Consider the following 21,107-nt stretch of genomic DNA (forward strand, 5'->3'; position numbering starts at 1 on the left):
AAGGATGCACAGGTTCCTTTCACATCAGTGAGATTTGTCTCCCGTTACCACATGCCTGGAATTAATCCCATGTAACTGCAGCTTGTATGTTACTTTCATCAGAGCAAGGGCTGACAAGAAAATGATCTTCCTAACCCAAAATAGGGTTCTGGCTTTTAATGCAGAGAGGACCAGGGAAGTTGTCCATGGTAGTTCTAAGAAATGCTCTCACCTCCTGTCCAAACCATGTTTCAGCTGCCATCAGCCACTGGTGTAGCAGAGATGCTTCTGCACAGCCCAGGGCTGATAATTAGTTGCTTTCTCTGGTCGCTCTCTCTACTTTATCTGTAGCTAGGAACATGGAGAAAATATTTTCCTCTGATATTACACACTCTGAAAATATTACTTATATACCTCTTGCTTTAAATATTCTGCCTTTTTGAGATTTTTACAGAGGCCTGAAGTGAAACTTGACGCTCGCTTCGGAAAAAGTGATGACTTTCTGCGCAAAAAGCCGAGACTGTTCCTTTAAACGCAACCCCAATATGTCTGGGTATTTCAGCACATATGGGCCACGCTGGTTAAACCCTACCCAGCTGGTCCGGCCGTTCTGCCGCGAAGCCTCTCGTCTTTGTTCGCGGCTGAGAGGGAGGGTGGTGAGAGACGGAGCAAGCTGTGAGTGCTGCGGGTTGCAATCCTGCGGCGGCGGCTGCGGGCAGAGCAGGAGGAGGTGGTGCAAGCGGATGGAGGGTCTCTGTGAGACATTCTCTGTGGGGGAGACCATGTCCTTGGAAGTATGGGCTCAGAAGGGGCCTTTAAACTGCCCATGGGCATTTTGTTTTCTATTTTCTGCCCTTCTCTCCCTTCCCCCTCCTGCCCTTTGTCGTTTCTCAGGCTGGGGTCTCACATGACTCTCCACTTCCCAGCCCATCAGCCCCTTTCAGAGGCTTGTGTGAGGCTCCTGCAAAGACAGGGACCTGGAGTGGAAAGGCTCTGGGGCAGGATTTTCCCTACTAAGGGAAGAGAAGAGGCTTTCTTCCCTTTGGAGGCCCAGGAACTACCCTGCGGTGGCAGATTTATAGGGAAATGGTGATGCTCTGGGTTATCTGGGCATCTGTGGGGCTGGAGGTGGTGGGGCTGCTGGCACCCCGTTTGGCTGGTGCGGTGCTCTGGCGCAATGGCCACCCCCTGGGAAGCCCTCGCTATCAGCACAGCGCTGTGCTGGGGAAAGGGGCTTCGCTTCCTTTCTTCATCTTCATGTGCAAACTAAATGCCTTCTTAATTTCATCTCATTATTTCCTGCCTAAATAATTCCCGTTTCTCCCGGGGACCATGTTTAAACCTTTGATCTTCTCTGAAGTCTCACAGTCCTGATCACATCCTTTCTATTTAAATGAATCAAATGCCTTTTTTGCTCATGATTTATAAATTTGCTCACAGAGGAATAGAGGCAGCCCTGATACAGCACACCTCGAAGACAGAGCACCCCCAGTCAGACCTCAGTGTGGAAGGACCTGCCTGGCTCCTCTGCCCACTACATGCTGCATCTCATCCTTCTTCTGCCCCTCTCCACCCTCCTCCCTGGCTTTGCTGCTGCCCAGCAGCATTGCCTGGGCTCGGTCTCTGCCAGGGATGGCCACTCCAGGTCAGGAGAAAAGTGAATGTGCCAGCGGTTGATGGATGGGGTCTCCTGGGAGGGGGACGCAGCTGCTGTGCTGCACAGCCCCAGCCCCCTGTCTCCTGGGGGTATCACTGACACTCGGCACAAAGCAGGACTGCAGAGCGCAGCTGGAGGGATGGAGAAGAGCCACCATGTAGGTACTGTGTCTCTGACACTGGCTCCTTGCTGGGATGTGCCTTAGTGCTGAGGCTGGCAGTGGAAGGGCTTGGAGGATGGTGGGTGTTGCTGGAGATGGATGCAGAGATGGTGAATGTGTAGCAATGGAGAAGTAGTGCAGCATGTTGTCCCCAAGGCTGCGGGATGGCGGCCAGGAGGACTGAGCTCTCCTGGCTGAGCTGGAGCTGTGGTTACGGAAATATCCAGGAGAGGCCCCTGCAACACAGGCCATGGCCCAGAGCTCTCCTGCTTCTTTGCTGTGGGCTCTGGCCCTGCATGCGGTGTACAAGGCACAGGGACAGACCTCCTCTCCAAGCACGTCAGGGCAGTGGCTAATTAAGCTCTGCAGTGTCCCTGGGAGGTCTGTAGGAGATGCACCAGCATCTCAACTGTCTCCCAGAGCCTGCACTGGAGCAGAAGCTTTGCACAGTGCCTGGGGACAGGGAAAGCTGCCTGTCATCTCCTCACTCTAATGTGCACTTACTCCTGGTGCTAGTGGGGTGATGGAATGCCCAACACCCCAGGACAGGCACCCCAATGTCCCCCACTTCAGCTGGGCTCCTGGCTGGGATGCCCCAATGCTTCCACCAGCCCTCAGTGTAGCTCCAGCAAGGCTGGGCAGTGAGGAGAGAGCCTGTACAAATATTATTGTTGTTATTGTTACCCATAAATATATGCAGACACTTAATGACCTTGGCATGGAGCATTTCCTGGGGATTCATGACCAGTTGTCGTTAATGGTCCTTAGCTGCACCTCAGGCCGTCAGCTCCTCCCAGCCCATCATTAATCCACAGGAAATGTCTTGGGCATTGATCCTGATTGTTTAATTAATAAAGGCAACTTGTCTCCCTGCCTGAGATTTACAGGTACTTGCTACTTCTTTCCCTGCAGCTTTGAAGGTGCCTTAAAAAAGCCCAGGTCCCTCACACCAGGACACCCTTGTGGACTTTTGTTTCCTGGCATTCATCTGGGTGTGGGTGATGGCAGCAGGAAGGTCTTTTCTCTCCTGGGTGGGAGGGAAGGAACTGAAATCTGCTGGGTTTGGGGTGTCTCCAGCTGACACGGCATGAAGAGCACACCTTTCTCACCAAATGCAAGGGCTTGATTACCTTCAGCTGAGTGCATCCAAGAGCCTGGGCAAGAAGGAGCATGAACCAACATGAAAGAACATGGTAATTCTCCAAGGCCTTAGCAGGTTCTGTAATAATCAATGGTTTTTGCCTGAGAGTCACAATTCATCTCTAATCTTCCTCGGGGGAGGTGGGATTTGCGATCTTTAGTGCTGGCGACTGCCGCTTTCCCAGGCTGCGCATCCCGCTGAGCCCAGGCACTCGCTGCAGGGATGCTGACCTGGCAGCGACGTGGAGACGCGGCGGAGTTTAAATCCTTTTTGCTGTTTCTTTAGCCTTTACTACTGGTTGGCTCTGTGCAGTGGATGCTGCAGTATAAATCATGTTAATTCCTGAGATGTTTTTCCGTGGTAAGTCTGAAATTCCCATTTTGGTTCACTGACTTGCCCGGTGAACTAAATTATTTTCATAGCCCCTTAAGGGCATATTGTCAGCCCAGACTTAGTGCCATTATACACCATATCTGAAACATTAATATCTCTTCTAAATATAGTGTATTGACAAGGTATCTGGTATAGTGTAAATCCTTAGGATATTTGATCCAGATCATTAAAACCAAGTGAAGGAAGGGAGGAATAGATCAAGTTACCTTGCCGCTCTTAATTCAAACAAGCAATGAATTATTCATCCTGCTATTAATTCTACAGTCCTCCTGCTTTTTATTTATTTCTCTATTTATTTTTTCCTCCTAGACAGACAGCTTCGAAAGAACCAAGCACCAGCTTGGGTGCTGGTGAGGGGAGATTTGCCTGGCAGAGGATGGGGTGCGCAGGGGCAGGATGCCTGGCAGTGCTGGCCGTGCTCTGCGGGGCTCTCGGGGATGCTCCAAGCAGAGGTAAGAGCCCGATCTCATCTCCCAGTGGGGACCCTGGGGCTGATGGGCATCCGTGGTCCCTGGGCAGGAGAGGGCTGTTTGCAGGTGCTACATCTGCTCTGGGGTGCGAGCGGGTCCCAGCTCTCAGCCCATGCAGGGACAGGGGCTCGCCTGGGGCACAGGCCACCCTGGGGAAAGGAGCTAGGATCTGCAGTCGCTACAAGTGTGGGACACCAACGAGTGCTTGAGTTTCTGCTTCATGCTTATTTTACTGAAGACTGCAGGAAGGGGTTGTCCTGTTTTGGTGAACAGGAGCTTTGCTGAAGGGTTAGTTAGCTTCTGGAGTTGCACATGCCTATATAAATACATATATGCCCACACACATACGTGAATTTACGTATGCATGTGTGTGTTGCTGTGCATGTAATAAAATCTTCACCTTACCTGGATAAAACGCCCACAGGATGCAGGGCAGGGTTAGCAGACAACACAGTAATTTGGGGGATGAAGTAGGTCAGGTCAGCCTTGCAACTCAGCTGGTGAGTGATACCCCTTGCCCAAAATGGCAGGGCCTTTCTCAGAAATCCAAACCCTTCCTTGGCGCTGGTGCAGGCGCTCCTGAGCGGCAAACAGCCACCCTATTTCCCCGTGCTGCCTGCTCACCCCTCTTCCTGCACCCATCTAGGCTTCCCAGAGCACCCCGAGGTTCCCAGCCCTTCATCCATCTACCTGCCCTGTGGCTACTTACCCCTCCTACAGGCTCCCCTCTTGGATATTTATCTCAATAACATTATTCCTTTAGTACCAGCCTCCTATTACTTTATCCCCGGCAATTAGCAGAGTGATTTTTAGATCTGGCCAGCTTTGCTGCTTGTGGAAACACCCCCCCACACCCCTTACCCATTTGCCGAGGTGCTGCATCACACGCATCTGCAGGACCCCCCCGTGGCCAGGAGGCCACCACACCAGCGAGTGTGATGAACAGCAATGCACACTGGCTGACTATTGATTTGCAATATACTTGGCCCAGATTGATGGCAGCGAGCACCCAGTCTTGCTTGTGCCCGGAGGCTATGCAGGGGCTGTGTCCCCACCAGCCATGATGTATGTGCCTGCTGTATCAGCCTTTTCACCCCAACCCTAATCAGACTAAGGGGCAGGTGGCAGCGTCCCTCTTCCTCAGCCTTATTTTATAATAGCTATGTCTCAGTAGAAAGATTTCATTAGAAAATCGATCCCTACGTGTGTAACTCACTGTTGAGTGCTTTGAGCCTTTCACCCCCATTTCTCCTGGCTTGAATTCACCAATATCACCAGAACATCAGCAGCAGGAGGCACGAAGCTGAAGGGCTGGATAGCTGTGACACCTGAAACTTGGTCCCTACTTTCTTGTTCACAGCAATAAATAGAGGGGGACATGGTGCTGTTGCTGGCAGGACAATCTCCCGGGCACAGCTGAGCCCTGCTGCAACCAGGCCATGGGGCAGTGTGGGGATGGTGTAGGGAGAAGTGGGTTACATGGAGGGATGAAAGGTGATATGGAGGGGGACATGTGTCCTCTGGGGACAAAGGGTGGCCAAGCCCAATGGGCATCTGCAGGGTGCTGGTGTTTCGGTAGTGCCAGTGGTGGGATGGAACTGGTGCTGTGCACCCTGTCTCTGTCCTTTTAGGCTGGAAAGGGGACATCACATCCACTTCTGTGTTCTCCAGGCATCAAATGTGGAGGGGTGCTCTCAGCACCCTTCGGCAATTTCTCCAGCCCCAACTTCCCGAGGCCGTACCCCTATGAGACGGAGTGCACGTGGCTGATCGTGGTGGCTGAGGGCTCCTCCGTCCTGCTCTCCTTCAGCCACTTTGAGCTGGAGTACCATGCTGCCTGCGCCTATGACTACCTCCAGGTCTACAACGGGGCCACCCGGGACCAGGGCAACCTCCTGGGCACCTTCTGCGGCCACAGCCCCCCCCCACCCTTCTCCTCCGCCTGGCACGTCATGGCTGTCATCTTCCACTCTGACCGACACGTGGCCAAGCGTGGTTTCGCTGCCGCCTACCGCAAAGGTAGCGGGGAGGGGTGACAATGGTGGAGCATCCATCTGTCCACACTCCCCCACCATCCTCATCACCCATGCCTCCTCGCAGATGCCTGTGGCGGGCAGCTGACAGGCCTGTCTGGGGAGATCACCAGCCCCCGCTACCCTGAGAGCTACCCTAATGATGCCGAGTGCCGCTGGACCATTGGGGTGACTGGTGGCAGCGGCCCCCTCACCCTGGTGTTCGCTGACTTCCAAGTGGAGGGTGGCCAGGGCTGTGGCTTCGACTATGTGGCCATTTTTGGTGGCCCCACCACCGCTGCCCCTGGCCTGGGACGCTATTGCGGCAGCGCCCGCCCGCCCCGCACTGTCTCCTCCGCCCCACATCTCCTTGTTCTCTTCAAGTCGGACTTCAACATCGGTGGCCGGGGTTTCAAGGCCCATTTCTACTCAGGTGCGGGGTCTCAGGGTGGTGTGAAAGACATGGGGATGGGTCCCCAGGGTGGTGGTGGTGATGCTCTCCCGCAGCAGCAAGTGGAGATGAGAGCAGAGGGGAGCCCTTTGGGGAAAGCTCTTGAGATGATGGTGGGAAGTGTAAATCACCACTCAATGCAAATTGCGTTGTTGTGGCTATTCCAGGCTCTGGGTTGTCTTTCTCATGAACAAAAGCCACCCTTGCTCTTGCTGTTCCTTGGGGATCTGAGTTTTCCCCATCTGTTCTTGTAGGACTTTGGCCAACTTGGGTGTTGCCATCCCCCAAAACTGATGGCTGTCCATCGGCAAAACGCAGGGTTGGGGAGCAGGGAGGTGGGGGGCAGAACATGCTTTAGCAATAAAACAAGTGTTGGCTCAGCCACCAGCTTGCCCACGTCCAGGGGGCTCTAGGTTTGGTTTAATTTTTTCCTTTCCCTTTTTCCCATGAGCAGGTGAGTGCCAGGAGGTGTTCACCACCATCAAAGGCAATTTCTCCAGCCCTCGGTACCCCAACTTCTACCCCAACAACCTCAAGTGCCAGTGGAGCATCCAGCTGCCACTGGGCTACCAGATCAAGGTCTTCTTCTTGGACATGGAGCTGGAGGGTCGGAGCAGCCTGACAGGCAGCTGTGATTACGACCACCTGGCCGCTTTCGATGGCGGCACCGAGAACGGGTCCCTGCTGGGGCGGTGGTGTGGGCGGGAGAGCCCAGCACCCATCACCTCCCACAGCAACCAACTGCTGCTGGTCCTCCATACCGACCGCAACACGGCCAAGAGAGGCTTCTCCATCGCCTATGTGGGAGGTAAGGTCTTACTACTTGGGTGCTCTACAGCATTTCATTTCCATTGGGACATGCCTGAGATCCTGTAATTTCCAAAGGACCGTGCAATGAAGATACTTGTCTGCAGGAGCAAGTTCTGCAGCTCTTTGGGGATGGGGTGGATGAGATGTGGTGGGTGAGTCCCAGCTCTCTCAGGCTGCAAGACATTCATGGTCCAGTTTGTGTTTACTATTTAAGAGATGCTTCCTGGCTTCTCCTCCTCACATCTTTGCCACTGCTGTGCTCTGATCCTCTCTTAGGGTGTAAAAGAGACAAAACCCAGGGGGGTTTTAGGGGATTGATGCCCCAGGGGAGGCAACCAGCTCAAGCATCGCAACCTAGCTCCCCAGGATGCTCCAGCCCTGCTGGCACATGGCTGAGCAGGCAGATATAGAAACACGGGGTCTCCTCCACCACTGGATGGGCAGGACCCCCAGGACACAGCACTCCCAAACCCATGGCCAGCCCTGCCCAGCATCTGCCCCATGTCCCCACCAGTGCATCCATAGCTGGTGGGAGGAGCGGTGTGTAACCTCTTTCCTACATTTGCCAAACTTTGCACCTCAAAAGACAGTGAATTTATGGTGTTCATTGTGTTTCAAGATAATTACATCTGAGCTGACCTGTGTGTCAGGGGTGATTAAGATGGGCAGCCTTGCCGGTGGCCTGCAGACAGAACAGGGATGCTTGACCAGCAGCACAGGAGCTGGGGGTGGCTGACCCTGGATTTCTGAGCTTTTCTGCCTCAGTAGCAGAATCCCTCTTTATTTCCAGTGTAGCAGAAGGGATTTTTGGGGTACGTGGCTCTAGGAGTAAGAAATGGGATAAATTTTTGTCCTGAGCCTCTGGAGGGAGGTTGTACCAGGCATCTAGAAGGGCTTTAGTGTGCGTGGCAGGGCTATCCCTGTCTGTATCCTGCTTATCTCTGTTTTACAGCAGTGTACAGGGAGGGAAGTCTTGGCCTCACTGTGTCTGGTCATGGAGAAACCCTGTTCCTAATGGAGGAGATCTCCCAGCTGCCCAAGGCTCCTGCATCCCCCAGTACACACTGGTGGCTGTGTTGGGGGAGGACAAAAGCTGAAGGGTCTGGAGCACAAGTTTTATAAGGAGCAGCTGAGGGAACTGGGGGGGTTCAGCCTGGAGAACAGGAGGCTGAGGGGAGACCTTATCGCTGTCTACAACTACCTAAAAGGAGGTTGTAGCATGGAGGGTGTTGGCCTCTTCTCCCACATAACAAGCAAGAGGAAGAGAAGAAATGACCTCAAGTTGCGCCAGGGGAGAGGTTCAGATTGGATATCAGGAAACATTTTTTCACAGAAAGAGCTGTCAGGCATTGGAACAGGCTGCCCAGGGCAGTGCTGGAGTCACCATCCCTGGAGAGATTTAAAAGACACATAGATTAGGTTCTTAGGGTCATGATTTAGTGACAGTGTTGGGTTAATGGACTTGGTGATCTTGAGGGTTTCTTCCAATCAAAATGATTCTATGATCTGGACACAAAACTGAGCCTCCGTCCATGATGCTAAGGCTGCACACTATGTTTTCCCAGTCATATGGGCATCTATTTGCAATTAGCAGCCTGCGTGGCACATCCAGCACCTGCCAGGCTGCTCTCACTGGGGGCATCGGCCTTTCCCCACCATCGGCTGCCTCAGGAGCCCTGGGTGGCAAAGGGGCACCTCAGCCTCCACATCCACCGCTCTTCAGCCATTCAGATATATTCCTTTTTGGCCCATGAAAGTGTGTGACTTGGGCTGGGTGTGCATGATTTATGGCCATTTGAATGAAAGCCTTCACACCAGGAGAGATGATCCATTTTCTCCTTTTCCTCCTCTTGATCTAATGCACTTTAGTTATTTGGTAAATCTTCTAATGGTTTTATAATGCACTAAGTGGAGCCAAGTGACACTACTTTTTTTTTTTTTAATCGATTTTATTGCCTCTTACCAGTTTCATAAGGGAAAGATTCCGAGGAAGCTGGAATAATTCAGTAATTCATACTGCCCAAGTGGTTGGTTCAAGCTGAGCAAGGATTAACTTTAAAGTTAGGAGGAGGGGACATTTTTCCTCCCTGCTTCTTTTCCTGCTTGGAGACTTTCTGCATTCAGAGGGGGCAAATACAGCATCAGAGGCAGAATGATAGAGAGAGGCTGGGTTCCCCATTACCTTGTTCTTCATCTTGGCATCATGGGCAGCTTGACAGCAACTCCAGCAACTCAGGATGTTCCACTTAAATATGAGAAAAAAACTTCTTCTCAGGGTGGGTGACAGAGCCTGGAACAGGCTGCCAAGGGAGATTGTGGAGTCTCCTCCTCTGCAGACATTCAAAACCCGCCTGGACACCTTCCTGTGTAACCTCATCTGTGTGATCCTGCTCTGGCAGGGGGATTGGACTGGATGATCTTTTGAGGTGCCTTCCAATCCCTGACATCCTGTGATTCCCTCCACGTACCAGCTCCCCATCAAATATAACATCCTAGGGGTGGTGGAGGGCTGATGATGTTTGGGACAGGACCTGGGCTGGGCCAGGTCATGCCCAGGAGGGTGTCCCAGGGCTGGGACTTGGCTCACCCTTCTCCAGGGACCATGTGGCAGCATCACTGCAGGGTGGACAGGCATGTGGTAACTCTGAAATACATCTCCTCTGTTTCAATGCTGTCTCTTGCAGGGGTGTTGTAGCATGTTGGGAAGCTCTGTGCCCATATCAAGCCATCAGCAAAGCTTTCATGGTCTAATTCTGGGCAGCAACTCAAATGTTTTGCTGGCTTTGTAGTGATGGAGAGTGGCAGAAAGCAGAGCAATGCCTGGGAGCCAATCGTGTCTGACCTTGTCACACGGCAGGGCTAAAATTAATATATAAAATAATGCATTCCGCATTTCGCGTGTAGCTCCTTTTTGCCTGAAAACTCGTCTCATCACATGAGTCCAGGTATTGCAAGATGCACAGCAAACTCCCGAGGCCAATGTCCCTGGTACTCCTAGCGCCATCAGTCGCCTTGTTCATGTGTGATGGGGACAGTGAGCTCAGAGAACAGCTGTGGCTCTGCCTGTAGCTCCAGCAGTCACTGCAGCCTGGGGAAACCCCCTCCTGATGAACCTTCACGTGGACCTTCTTTTCTATCCCAATAGTCGTGCCCATCAACATCAGCTGCACCCGGACAGACTTCCACATCCAGATCCCTGTGCAGTCCCTGGTCCAGCTGGAGAAGAACAGGATTTATTTGGGGACACCTTCCTGTGTGGCCCAGGTGGTTGGCGGCAACTTTAAAATACACACCAGGTTTGACACCTGTGGCACTGAATCCCAGGTACGTGTTCAGCAAACCTTCCTTTAAAGCAAGCAGAGTAGACGGTTAGCCCCATGCCGGTTGTACCAGCTGCAGAGGGGAGTTCCCAGTCCCATCTTCCCAGTAGATGCTGGTCTGATCTGTGAGTGACTACCCTCCAGACCCCTGTGAAAATCAGCTGCACAAAGCCCTGATGAGCTGTGACCCTTGTCTTCCAGAAACGCAACAACACATCTGTCATCATCAGCACCCTCTACATCGATTTTTCAGCAGGTGACCAGGAGGACATCCACCAGTATGAGGTGCAGTGTGAGCCAAAGAGGAAGGAAGCCTCAGTGACTCTCATTGCCGGCCCTGACCCGTCCAGACTCAGACAGGCAGAAAACCTGGTGGATGCCCAGCAGCGGGAGGGGGAAGCGATGGACACCCGTGAAATCAAGAGCCAGGACACCAGTGACATTGTCTTCATCAGCATCTGCATCCTGGCTGGGCTCCTCATGGTCATTGCGGTGGTGGGGCTAGTGCTTCTGTAGGATGCTGCTCCCCACATCACAGAGTCACTGAATGTCAGGGATTGGAAGGGACCTCGAAAGATCATCTAGTCCAATCCCCTTGCTGGAGGAGGAACACCCAGATGAGGTTACACAGGAATGTGTCCAGGCGGGTTTTGAATGTCTGCAGAGAAGGAGACTCCACAACCCCCCTGGGCAGCCTGTTCCACTGTCTGTCACCCTCACTGAGAAGTTTCTTCTCATACTTAAGTGAAGCCTCCTGTATTCCAGTTTTCACCCGTTGCCCCTTGTCTTATTGTTGGTTGTCACTGAGAAGAGCCTGGCTCCATCCTCGTGACATTCACCCTTTACATATTTATGAACATGAATGAGGTCACCCCTCAGCCTCCTCTTCTCCAAGCTAAAGAGACCCAGCTCCCTCAGCCTTTCCTCATAAGGGAGATGCTTAATCATCTTCATGGCTCTGTGCTGGACTCTCTCAAGGAGTTCCCTGTCCTCCTTGACAATTGCTTGCAATCCCCACCCTGCCCAGGGTGGAAATGCATCCCAAAATCCACCCTCACCCCAGACTGAGCTCTAACACAGCTGCTCAAATGGAGACACGGCTCTCAGGCCCCAAAACGGAGCCTGAACCCAACCTCCATCTCCTCCCAACGCCTGAAAAATCTGGGCAGTAGGCAGCCGTTTCCCTTCCCAATTTGTTTTCCTCTGTCTCAATCTGTCCATTTGGCTCAGGAACACAATTCTTGCGCTTCCTAACTCTTCCCACACCTGCTTCAATTTGTTTTTCCTCCAGTACTGCTGCTTTTGGGAAAGTAATGTTGTTTGCTGATGGTTGCAAATCACCCTGTCAATTATTTCTAGCTGAATTCTTAGAGGTACAAACCATTCCCAAACACAGCAATATTCACAAAAAATACTTTCCATGATCCCACCTGGGCTTGGGAGGGGGTGCTGTTGAGCTGTGTTATAGGTATCCCCACTTGTCAAGTATCGATTTAGCTTGGGTAGACGTTCCCTGGAGGTGTTTCTGGATGTCCATGGGCCCTGGAGCTCCTTGTTTGATCTTCACACATTGTCTAACCCCCCTCTTCCTTGCAGGACTCACCTGAGCACTTCAGCCACCAGCAGCTGGAGGCAAGGAGAACCATCTCTCCTCTGTGTTTTCTCCCTTTCCAGAACATCCAGGTGTCTACTACTGTGAACTCCATACCAGCATCACTTCTGGAGTCTGAAACCTTGGGAAAGTCCCTAAGAACCTCATCTACATGTCTTGTAAACACCTCCAGGGATGGTGACTCCAAGATGTGTCCTCCCTGCCTCCATCTGGAGCAGGGGCATCAAACTCATTTTCACTGGGGTCGCATCAACCTTGCCGTTGCCTTCAAAGGGCCGAATGTAATTTTAGGACTGGATAAATGTAGGAGTAGTTACATTTATACAGTCTTAAAATTACATTTGGCCCTTTGAAGGCAACCACAAGGCTGATGTGGCCCCTGGTGAAAATAAGTTTGACACCCCTGATCTAGAGGCTATAAAGCTCCAGGGAAAACTCCTTCGGCTGCCTTCACTTGCCTCTTGTGCTGTACCAATGAAAAGAAAATTCCTTTTCAGCATCACATGGGGGTGGCTATAGCAGACCAGCCTGTGTTTGTCCTGGCATGGGTCAGAGCCAGTGCGTGGTGAAGCCAATGTGAAATCTTGCTGCAGCAGTGGGGTGAATGCAGCCCTGGGAGCCTGGCACAGAGGCCACCCACCCCAGCCTGTGTAAAACACACTGTGGTGCAGGGAGGAATCTTAAAATGCCCAAATGTGGTCATTCAAGGGCAAAAAAAAAATGTAGCTAATCCAGGAGCGTGGTTTTTTGTTTTTTTTTTTTTTTGTTTTGTTTTTTTTTGGTAGCACTATCTCCCAAGGGGAATCCATCCTACAGAAGGTACCAGCTGTCCCTGTGGCAGCATTGCCCCACACAGCAAACGCCTCTTGCTGTTGCATCCACCCACGGCACTTTTAGCAGGGGCTGACAGGACAGTCCTGTAGGTGAGAGGCTTTCCTGACCGATGTCCTGCCTCCCACAGCCCCTGGGACAGGTTGTACCTGCTGTTGAGCATCAGAAGAATCAGTAAAGGAAAAGGAAGGTGATCAAGCAGCTTTTCCTCCTGGTTTGCACCAGCCTGTGTCCATCTAAGAGGGTGTCTGGGAAGGGAAGAAGGCACAAATCTGCACATGCCTCCTAACGAGGAGCCTTCATTATCAGAGCCCTGATTGATTCGGTGTTTGTTGGTGCAACATGTCATCAAATGCAAGATTCCTGAGTGAAATATTTGCCAGCACTGTTAGGCTCCATTAAGGCAACATTTTGAGAGCTTGTATGTAGAGGGGAAACAAGGCCAGATGCCCCTGCTGCCTGCAAAGCCTTGCTGCTACCTAATTGCCAGGTATATCACTGTCAGCTTCAGACGATAGTTACAAGAATTGACAATTGAAGAAACTTAAAGATATAACCAACCTTCCCAGCAGCCCAGATTTTGCTGAAACAGGTGAATGCTGCAGTGGCTCGTGCCTGACAGGGAGCCCACAGTGCCCAGCAGCATCGTAGAACCATAGAACCATTTCACATCCAGCTCGTCGCCCACAGGATGCGCACGTCCTTGCCTGGTTTGCAGGGAAAAAGATGCTTCACCTATCAGGAGCTCCAGCTTTGCACAAAACTGAGCTTTAATACACTCTACTCAAGGAAGAACCCAGTGAAACTGCAGCACAGAGACAGCAAACTCCTATTCAGGATCTCCACCAAAAGCTGTGGCAAGAGGAGAGCCCAGCCAAAATCATCTGCAGTGTGTGCCTTTGGAGCAGGAATCCATCACCAGGACTCCCTCCCCTCTGCCATGCTCATGGTCCTCATGCATTGAGCCTCAGTTTCCCTCCTTAGCATTTGCCCAGTACTTCCTGAGCAGGCAGGGAGAGCAGTGGACACAGGCAGCACTCCTGTTACTCATCTGGTTAATTATTTAGAGCCTGATGATTTGATTGAAAGGGCTGAATGCAGCCGCCCCATCTCCTAGCTTTGCTCATGGACATGGAGTCACGTCCCTCTGGAGCAGACAAAGGCTTTGCTGTCATGCGCGAGCGAGAGCCTCTGTTATCTCCCTGCAAATGCCTTCAAGCAAATCTGATGAAGAATGGCCAGTGAAAATCATAGATCATAGAAAACAGGACTGGAAGAGCCCCCAGGAGATTCGTTGGTTTATTCCTTTCCCTTCCTGGGGGAATCGCTTCTACCAAAGAGAAGCTGGGCTAAAATATCCTAAAAATCCCAGCAAGCTCTGCATTTTCTCTGTTTACTGGGAAGGTTTTCCTAATGTGTCACGCTGGTATGATGTGCTGATGAGGGATGTGCTGATGGGCGCCGTGCTTTTGTGCTGCTGCACTGGGCAAATGTAACAATGGTGGAAGTGCCCCAAAATGGGCACTGCTGCCTGTGCAGGACCTTGCTCCCCCTGCCCCGAGGCACTGGGCAGAACAGGGCATCCCACTGGGGCTCCTAGCAAGCACACATGTGGCTGGGTAATGATCTCATTGAGCCACAACATGAGGGTCTGGCAGCCTCAGAAAATCCCACCTGCACCCAGAGCAGCCCCACTCAGGTGCAGGCAGTCACTCAGTGTTGGCCATAAGCAGCATGGAGGAGCCCCAAGGATGTGTACTCTGCTGAGGGTGAAACTGGACACAGCTGAACCTGGTGTCACACAAAGTCCCTCTAATGCCCATAAAGCTGTGGGCAGGCAGGAGGAGCACTGTGGGGCTGGGAAGGAGTATGGGGCAGGTGGGGTGACACCTTGCTTGAGCTGGCATCACCCTCTCCAATCCCCTGGAGCATCATGAAGGAGGCAAGAGGCTGAGCAGCACAGCAACTGGGTGAGCTCTGGGGATAACTTGGGGCTGGGTGGCTCCATGGTGGCCATGCTGGAGGCCCCCAGGGACACAGGGTCTCGCCCTGCAGCGTGGAGTAGAGCCTGGGCCTCTCTGATTGCTCCTGCACCCTGGCTGCACGCATTGTGGTCTGCTGGTGTGGGGAGGGGAACAGGGCCCCTCTGGCTCTGGTGCTGTAATTAGGGAGCAGGTGTTTGATTCACCACCCAAGCTCAGCACCTCAGGTCTGGTCCTGCTCCCATAGGCAGAGTGATGCTGCGGGTCAGGGGCTGTAAACCCAGCTCTGAGGGGTCACTGCACAGGAGATAGCTGTTTGAGGGGCTTCTCCTTTCCAAAGCAATGCTTTGGCTGTGACATGTAGCTTGGGTCCCTCTCCTTCTAGGAATGCTTTGTAGACCTCAGGTTTCCATGCCTGGAAAGAACAAAGGAGGTCCTGATGCTTCCTTAAGCAGAAGCATCACACATTCCGCTTGCTTGTGATTTATGTGGTGTGAGGGGCACAGTGAGATTCTGCTGACTCATATCTTTCTCTTAAAATGAAAATAAAACGGTCAGTGTGTCACCTTGGTGGCTACAGAAAGAAAGAAAGAGAAAAGCTTCTTGAAGACCAGCTGGGTGCTCATCCCTTACCAGGCAACTGCCCTTTGGTGATTTGTTCTATATAATGATCAGTGAAGTTACCTGAGGTGATGCCTGGGGTGAGAAGGGTAGCCAGAACTGGGACTGTGGGTTGTATGCTCTCACTGTGGGTGTCAGCAGTCCCTGAGCTCACACTGGTTTGAGAGCTCCCCTTGCTCCAGGAGCTGTTCCCCTCTGCTCTTGCAGTGAACCATCAGGATGTGTGTTCAGCCTCATGTTGTAGATGTGGTAGCTGGTCTGTTGCCCCATGTCAGGCTCCTGCTGAGGAAAAGGGGGAAATGTATTTAAAAGTCTCACTCAGCTTTCCTCTGGTGATTTCTTCCCTCTCTTCCTATTCCTCTGATCAGAGAGTTATTTGTGTATTTTAAGTTTTTACACTCAAGTTCCATAGCCTGAGACTGGAGTGCAGAGAACTGGCACACTTGTGACACCTGGGGAGCCATGGAGTTATTTTCTTGAGCCAAGTGGGTTTTAGACCTTGCTCCTGGGATTTTTTCCTTCCCCATCAGTGACTCACACCCAGCATTTGGCCATTCAGTCTCCCTACAGTGTCCCTGCATGAGCTGAAGTCTCATGATGTGAACCAGCAATATGGGAAACGGGACCTGCCACCCTCTTTGGCCTCAGCCACATGCAGACCCCACTCCCTAGCAAACTACAGCCCCTTTCCATGAAGAAGTGGCTAACCCTGCCTCCTTGGGTGGACAATGCCAACCTGCTGTGGGGCATCACTGCCTTGGGGATGTGGGTACCTGCTGGAGACCCCAGCCGTGGTGGCACAGCTGAGGAGGCCGTAGTCAAGCAGCCCTGCCATCTGGGGAAACAGAATGGATCAGGCATATGGACAATTAAAAATGCAATAATGGTGTTCAGTGAGAGTTGTTTTCCCAGCTTATTTTAAACCCTGTTTCCTGGTTGTCACAGCCCCAGGGACAGCAGGTTTTCCTCCCCTGCCCACGGGCGGTTTGGTGTGTGGAGGCTGAACGTGGCATTTGCTCGATGATGTATGGGAGAGTTTACAGCTGGATTCTGAGCTTGCAGTCATGCCTCTGCAGCAGGTTTGGGGAGGTGTGGATTTGACCATGCCTTCCCCTCTCCGGCTGGCTCTGCACATCGCAGCCCTCCTCCTCGCCCTCCTCCTCCTCCTTCCCCGCTCCTCCCCGCCCTCCTCCTCCCCCTCCTCTTCCTCCTCCTCTCTCTGTCCGGGGCAGGACTGCGCTGTTTGCAATGTGAATATTTCGTTTTAGGCAAAATGTTGGCCACAGCTTTGGCTTTTTGGTTTTCGCCATTGGGGCTGGCTGTACTGGAGCAACAGCATTTTTCCATTATAGGAGCACCCTTTACAGGGATATAGCCACTTGCTATATAATAATGTAGAATTAACAAGGATTATCCCATAATCTAGTCTAATTGACAGAGACTGTGGATGTTGTTCAGTGGACTGCCAGCAGAAGAATTAGAGCATCAATAATTGCAGTGTAACCCTGGCATGGGCTACCCTTTTCTGCACCGTGTGGCATGTCAGATTCCCCTTGTGCCTCAGTTTCCCCTCCCATGAAATGCTAGTACATCCACCTGAATGGGGCGTGGGATTTAACCTGCAGTATCAGCACCTGTGCAGATGAGTGTTTAAACAAATGCAGGAGAGCTCTCCAGCCCTTGTGGTATCCACCACAACACGAGCTCTGCTATAAGAGGGCTCACTCATTAGCATTGAAAACACTTTAAAAGTGCTGCAGCCATTTGAAGCAGCAAGGGAAGCTCAGTGCTGCTTGTGCTGTGCACTGCATGGACAAGCAAAGGTTTGTTGGCTGGGGAGCTCCCCGACATGTTTTTCTCCCTCTTCTTTTCTGCTTTCCTCCATCCCACCTCTGCTCCAGACCCCAATTTCTGCTCCATCTGATGCTCCTGCCCCATGGTGTGTGAACATAGCCTGGGAGGAAAGCTCCTGGAGCCTTGTTCAAATGATCTGGGCTCCAAAAGACATTTCTGGCTGCTCCTTGCCTTAGTGCCTGTTAATCTGGGGCCAGCCTAGCAAGCCCTTCATGTTATAGGTCTGCCAGGGAAGCAAATGAGATCTAAAAGTTTGCATTCTTTTGTGGAGAAACCTTTGAACAGCCTCTTAAAAGATGAAAAAATGGTGAGCCGCCGTGCTCTTTCTTCTCTGCAGGACAGGGAGGGTCTTGTCTACTCCTGTCTCCTTTCGCCCAAGCAATTTGTGGCAGGACAAAGCTCTCCTGAGCTGTGCCTGCTGATGGGGAACGGGGCAAGATGTCAGCTGGTGCCTTCCAAAAATTGCTCTTCAGAAGCCAGGGTCAGAAGTTTGCCCTGGCAGGGGTGAATTCCCCCTCCATCCCTCCTGGGGTGGCTCTGAGCCCACCCTGTGTTCCCCCAGGGCCAACAGCTCATGTGGGAAGGACAGCAGATGTCCCTCAGCTCCAGAAGTTGCTTCCCTCTTCTCTTTGCTGGGTGCAGCAGGTCTCTTTCACCGAAAAAAAAAAAAAAAAAAAAAAAATCTATGAGCTGGGCTTAATTTGGTAAGCAGGGGGAAAAAAAAAACCTTTTCTCCAGGCTGGGAGATTTCTTGATTTAATGTTTCCCCTGTAAAAAGGAAACCAGCTATTTCAAAGGCACCATGCCAGAGACACCTCACCCAAGGGAGCCACCACTCAGCCCTTTCATCCTCCCTTTTAATCTAAAAGGGTTTCCCCAGTGTGAAGACAGGAGCTTGTGGAGAGTCCCTGCCTTTGTAACGAGACTTGCTGATACCCTGTGGCTGGTCTGCACAGCAGCTGTCAAGTAAAACCAGAGGAGAAACAGCAGAATTTAGGAGAAATGCGTGCCTGGGCCAGTGAGGTCAAATTTAGAATGCATGAGGGGCCCTTTTATCCCCCAGCTGGACGTGTAACCCATGTGGTGGGGAACCTGAGAAAGTGAGGGTCCTGCAGGACCCCCTGGGAGTAGGTTTGCCACAGGCAAACGGAAGCAGATCAGACATTTCAGAGCCAGGCTAGCCTTGGGAGAGGTGTGCTCCGTAGGGTTCAGGTGCCTGTGCCCTTCCTGACCCTCTATTTCAAGGGATTTCCAGAAATCACACCAGCTGGGAAACAGCCAGTGCTGGCCTCTTGCTTTATCCATGAGCCCCAGTCTCCCCACTGGCTGCACAAGTCAGGGAGAGAAGGGAGAAGGGGCTGAGCTCAGCTTTAGCTGGAGGAGGTGTGGACTGCTCCCTAGGCGCATGACTATGCGTAAATAAATGCAGTTGTGTAGGTGAGATTGCTCCAAGGGGGAATCTGGTCTTTATAGCATAATTAAAAACTTGATTACTGTCAGGTATTGAGTATCTTCTTGTCACATTCAGCATTGCTCTTTGGGAAAATGAAACCCTGCTTTGGCCTGTTGCTTTTTTTTTGTCTCTAGTTTTGTTATCCTTGCCCGCCTTCCTTTCTGTTTTTGTCTTTAAACCATTCCCTTGTTCTCTGCATTTCACCCTGTGCTGCGGGTCTCAAGTCCAACCCTCTTGGATCTTTTCCAGTTCCTCCAGACAGTCAGTTTTATGCAAAGCTGACCAGCTTTAACATCAAGTTGCAAGAGCTGGACCCAGCGCTATACACTTAGGTCCCTTGGAAAACAAACTGGGCTAAAATATTAGCCATAAAATGGAAGAAATTCACAGGAGAGTTTTCTCCCAGTGTGCACTAACTCTGCATCCCTGAAATTAATTCCCAAAAGAAAAATATTTGGCACGTATTGAGAATGAAGTTAAAAAAAACCCCACCTCTGTGATGTGTACCTTGAAGAGCTGAAGGTATCCAAAGTAGATCAAACAAACAAAATCTCTGTTCCCTGAAGGCTGTTCAGAAAAGAAAGGTGTCACAGATGAGGAGAGGGCAGGGAAAAAGTGGCCTGGAAGAGATGGGCACAGCAGAGCTTTGCTTATATCCCAAAACAGAGCCTGATAGTATAAGACAGACTGAGCTTGTAGTTTGCGTGGAGCAGAAGAGCTCACGTACGTCTGAGCTGTTCCCGCTGTCTGCGGGCTCAGGAAGGCACTGGCTGTCCCACGCTAACCCCGGGTGATGTTCAGGCAGTCTGTAAGGTTACAGTGAACGGATCTCACGGGCCTGCTGACAGCGGCTGGTCTCTCTTTCAGCTTGCACCGCTTCAGATGGGATAAGATGTCAGGTTGCAGTTTTGCTTTTTTCTGAATGCACCTCAGGCACAAGGCTCCTATTCCCTACCATCCTCCTATTCCCTACCATCCTCCTATTCATCCACATATTGCAAACACCACAGGAACTCTCTGGGCCATGGCAGGTGCTTGTTTATATCTACACTGCTCTTGCTGTTAAATTTTACAGTGCTGTGTCATGAATTGGCATCTCTTTCATGGGACTATTTTAAAATTGGTTTAGGACTAGTTTTGGATTAGTCAACTAATAAGAGGGGAAAGATTGACCCACATCACTTTCCCCTCTCTGAGCTGGTTCCCAGGGCTAAACTGTAAAAACAAAAGTGGATCTCGCTGAGTTGCTGTTTTCAGAATAGAGCTGCCATCACTGTCGAGAAGTTCACTTTCAGACAGCAACTGTCCTCAGTTGTTACCTGCACTGCAAACAATTTGGGCGATTCCTAGACCTGTCTTGCAAACCAGCGCACAGCATAAACTGGCCATGTGTTCAGAACAGCCAAAGTTCTCTGACTGTATCTGACCTGTGTAGGAAACGGCTCTGGCCTGGCTTTCACTAGAAACAGAAGTTTTAATTTTCAGAATTTTTGCTTCTAACGCATTACCTAAAGAAATAAAACACGGCCCAGCACCAGGAAGAGAAAGATGGAAATAAATACTGCAGGTCTTGGCATTGCAGCTCTGGAAGCAAAACCTGGGTTGTTCATTGATCCCGACCCCCTTCCATGACAGTCCAGGACACATGAATTCAATTACAGCTGTGCAGTTTGAAGTTATTTAAGTGGGAAATAGAGCTGACTACTTGTAAGAAATAAACTGAGGGTTTTCACATCTCTTGCTACAGCCTGGTCAACAAGTGTTAAGTCTTTATTGACCTATTATACATATAGTCACCACTCACCTGCCTACCAGTTTGTCTCATACTGTCTCCTAACCTTCCATTTTCTACAAATGAAATGTCTGTATGCCAGAGCATCACTGTTGTCAGAGAAGCCAGCTGTGTACAGAAAAAAATAGTCTTGAACTGGCCTAAGCAAACAAAATGGGATTTAGATGTTAAGAGAACCTGCAATTATCTAATGAAATTTAGGGAGTTCAACACCTTAGGTAAGTTTTGAGGGTGTTTTTTTTTTAGGTTTTAGTGTCCAGCGAAGAAAAAAGCATTTAGCAGGTCCACATGACACTCTGTGCTGTTTTAGGGTGAAGATTAACTAGTAGTTTTGCCACTGCATTATTTGTCCTTAAGTGACTCTTCTGAAACGAGTGCTGCACACAACTGACCAAAAGACACTTCCTGATGGTAGGTAAGACCTTGATTCCCATGACTATGAACAGATGGGTTTCACTCATCCCCGTATTTAGTTCTCCCTTCCCTGGTAACTCGGGAAATGGTTTGTGACCAGTTCCCTGTGTACGAACAAACACACAGAACAGGGAGCACTTTATTACCTACCAGTA

The 21,107-nt window shown here is 51.1% G+C and overlaps 1 protein-coding gene across 1 annotated transcript; it reads left to right on the plus strand.

The window, feature by feature from the left end:
• Positions 1–2,662: 2,662 nt before the first annotated feature.
• Positions 2,663–16,336, plus strand: CDCP2 (CUB domain containing protein 2). Its single transcript, XM_005498883.3, has 7 exons — positions 2,663–2,989; positions 3,640–3,782; positions 5,472–5,819; positions 5,901–6,245; positions 6,718–7,071; positions 10,219–10,397; positions 10,595–16,336. Exons 2-7 carry the CDS (start codon positions 3,707–3,709, stop codon positions 10,907–10,909), a joined length of 1,617 nt encoding a protein of 538 aa, XP_005498940.2. The 5' UTR covers positions 2,663–2,989; positions 3,640–3,706; the 3' UTR covers positions 10,910–16,336.
• Positions 16,337–21,107: the final 4,771 nt, after the last annotated feature.

Source organism: Columba livia, chromosome 8 (assembly GCF_036013475.1).
Source record: "Columba livia isolate bColLiv1 breed racing homer chromosome 8, bColLiv1.pat.W.v2, whole genome shotgun sequence".
NCBI lineage: Eukaryota > Metazoa > Chordata > Aves > Columbiformes > Columbidae > Columba > Columba livia.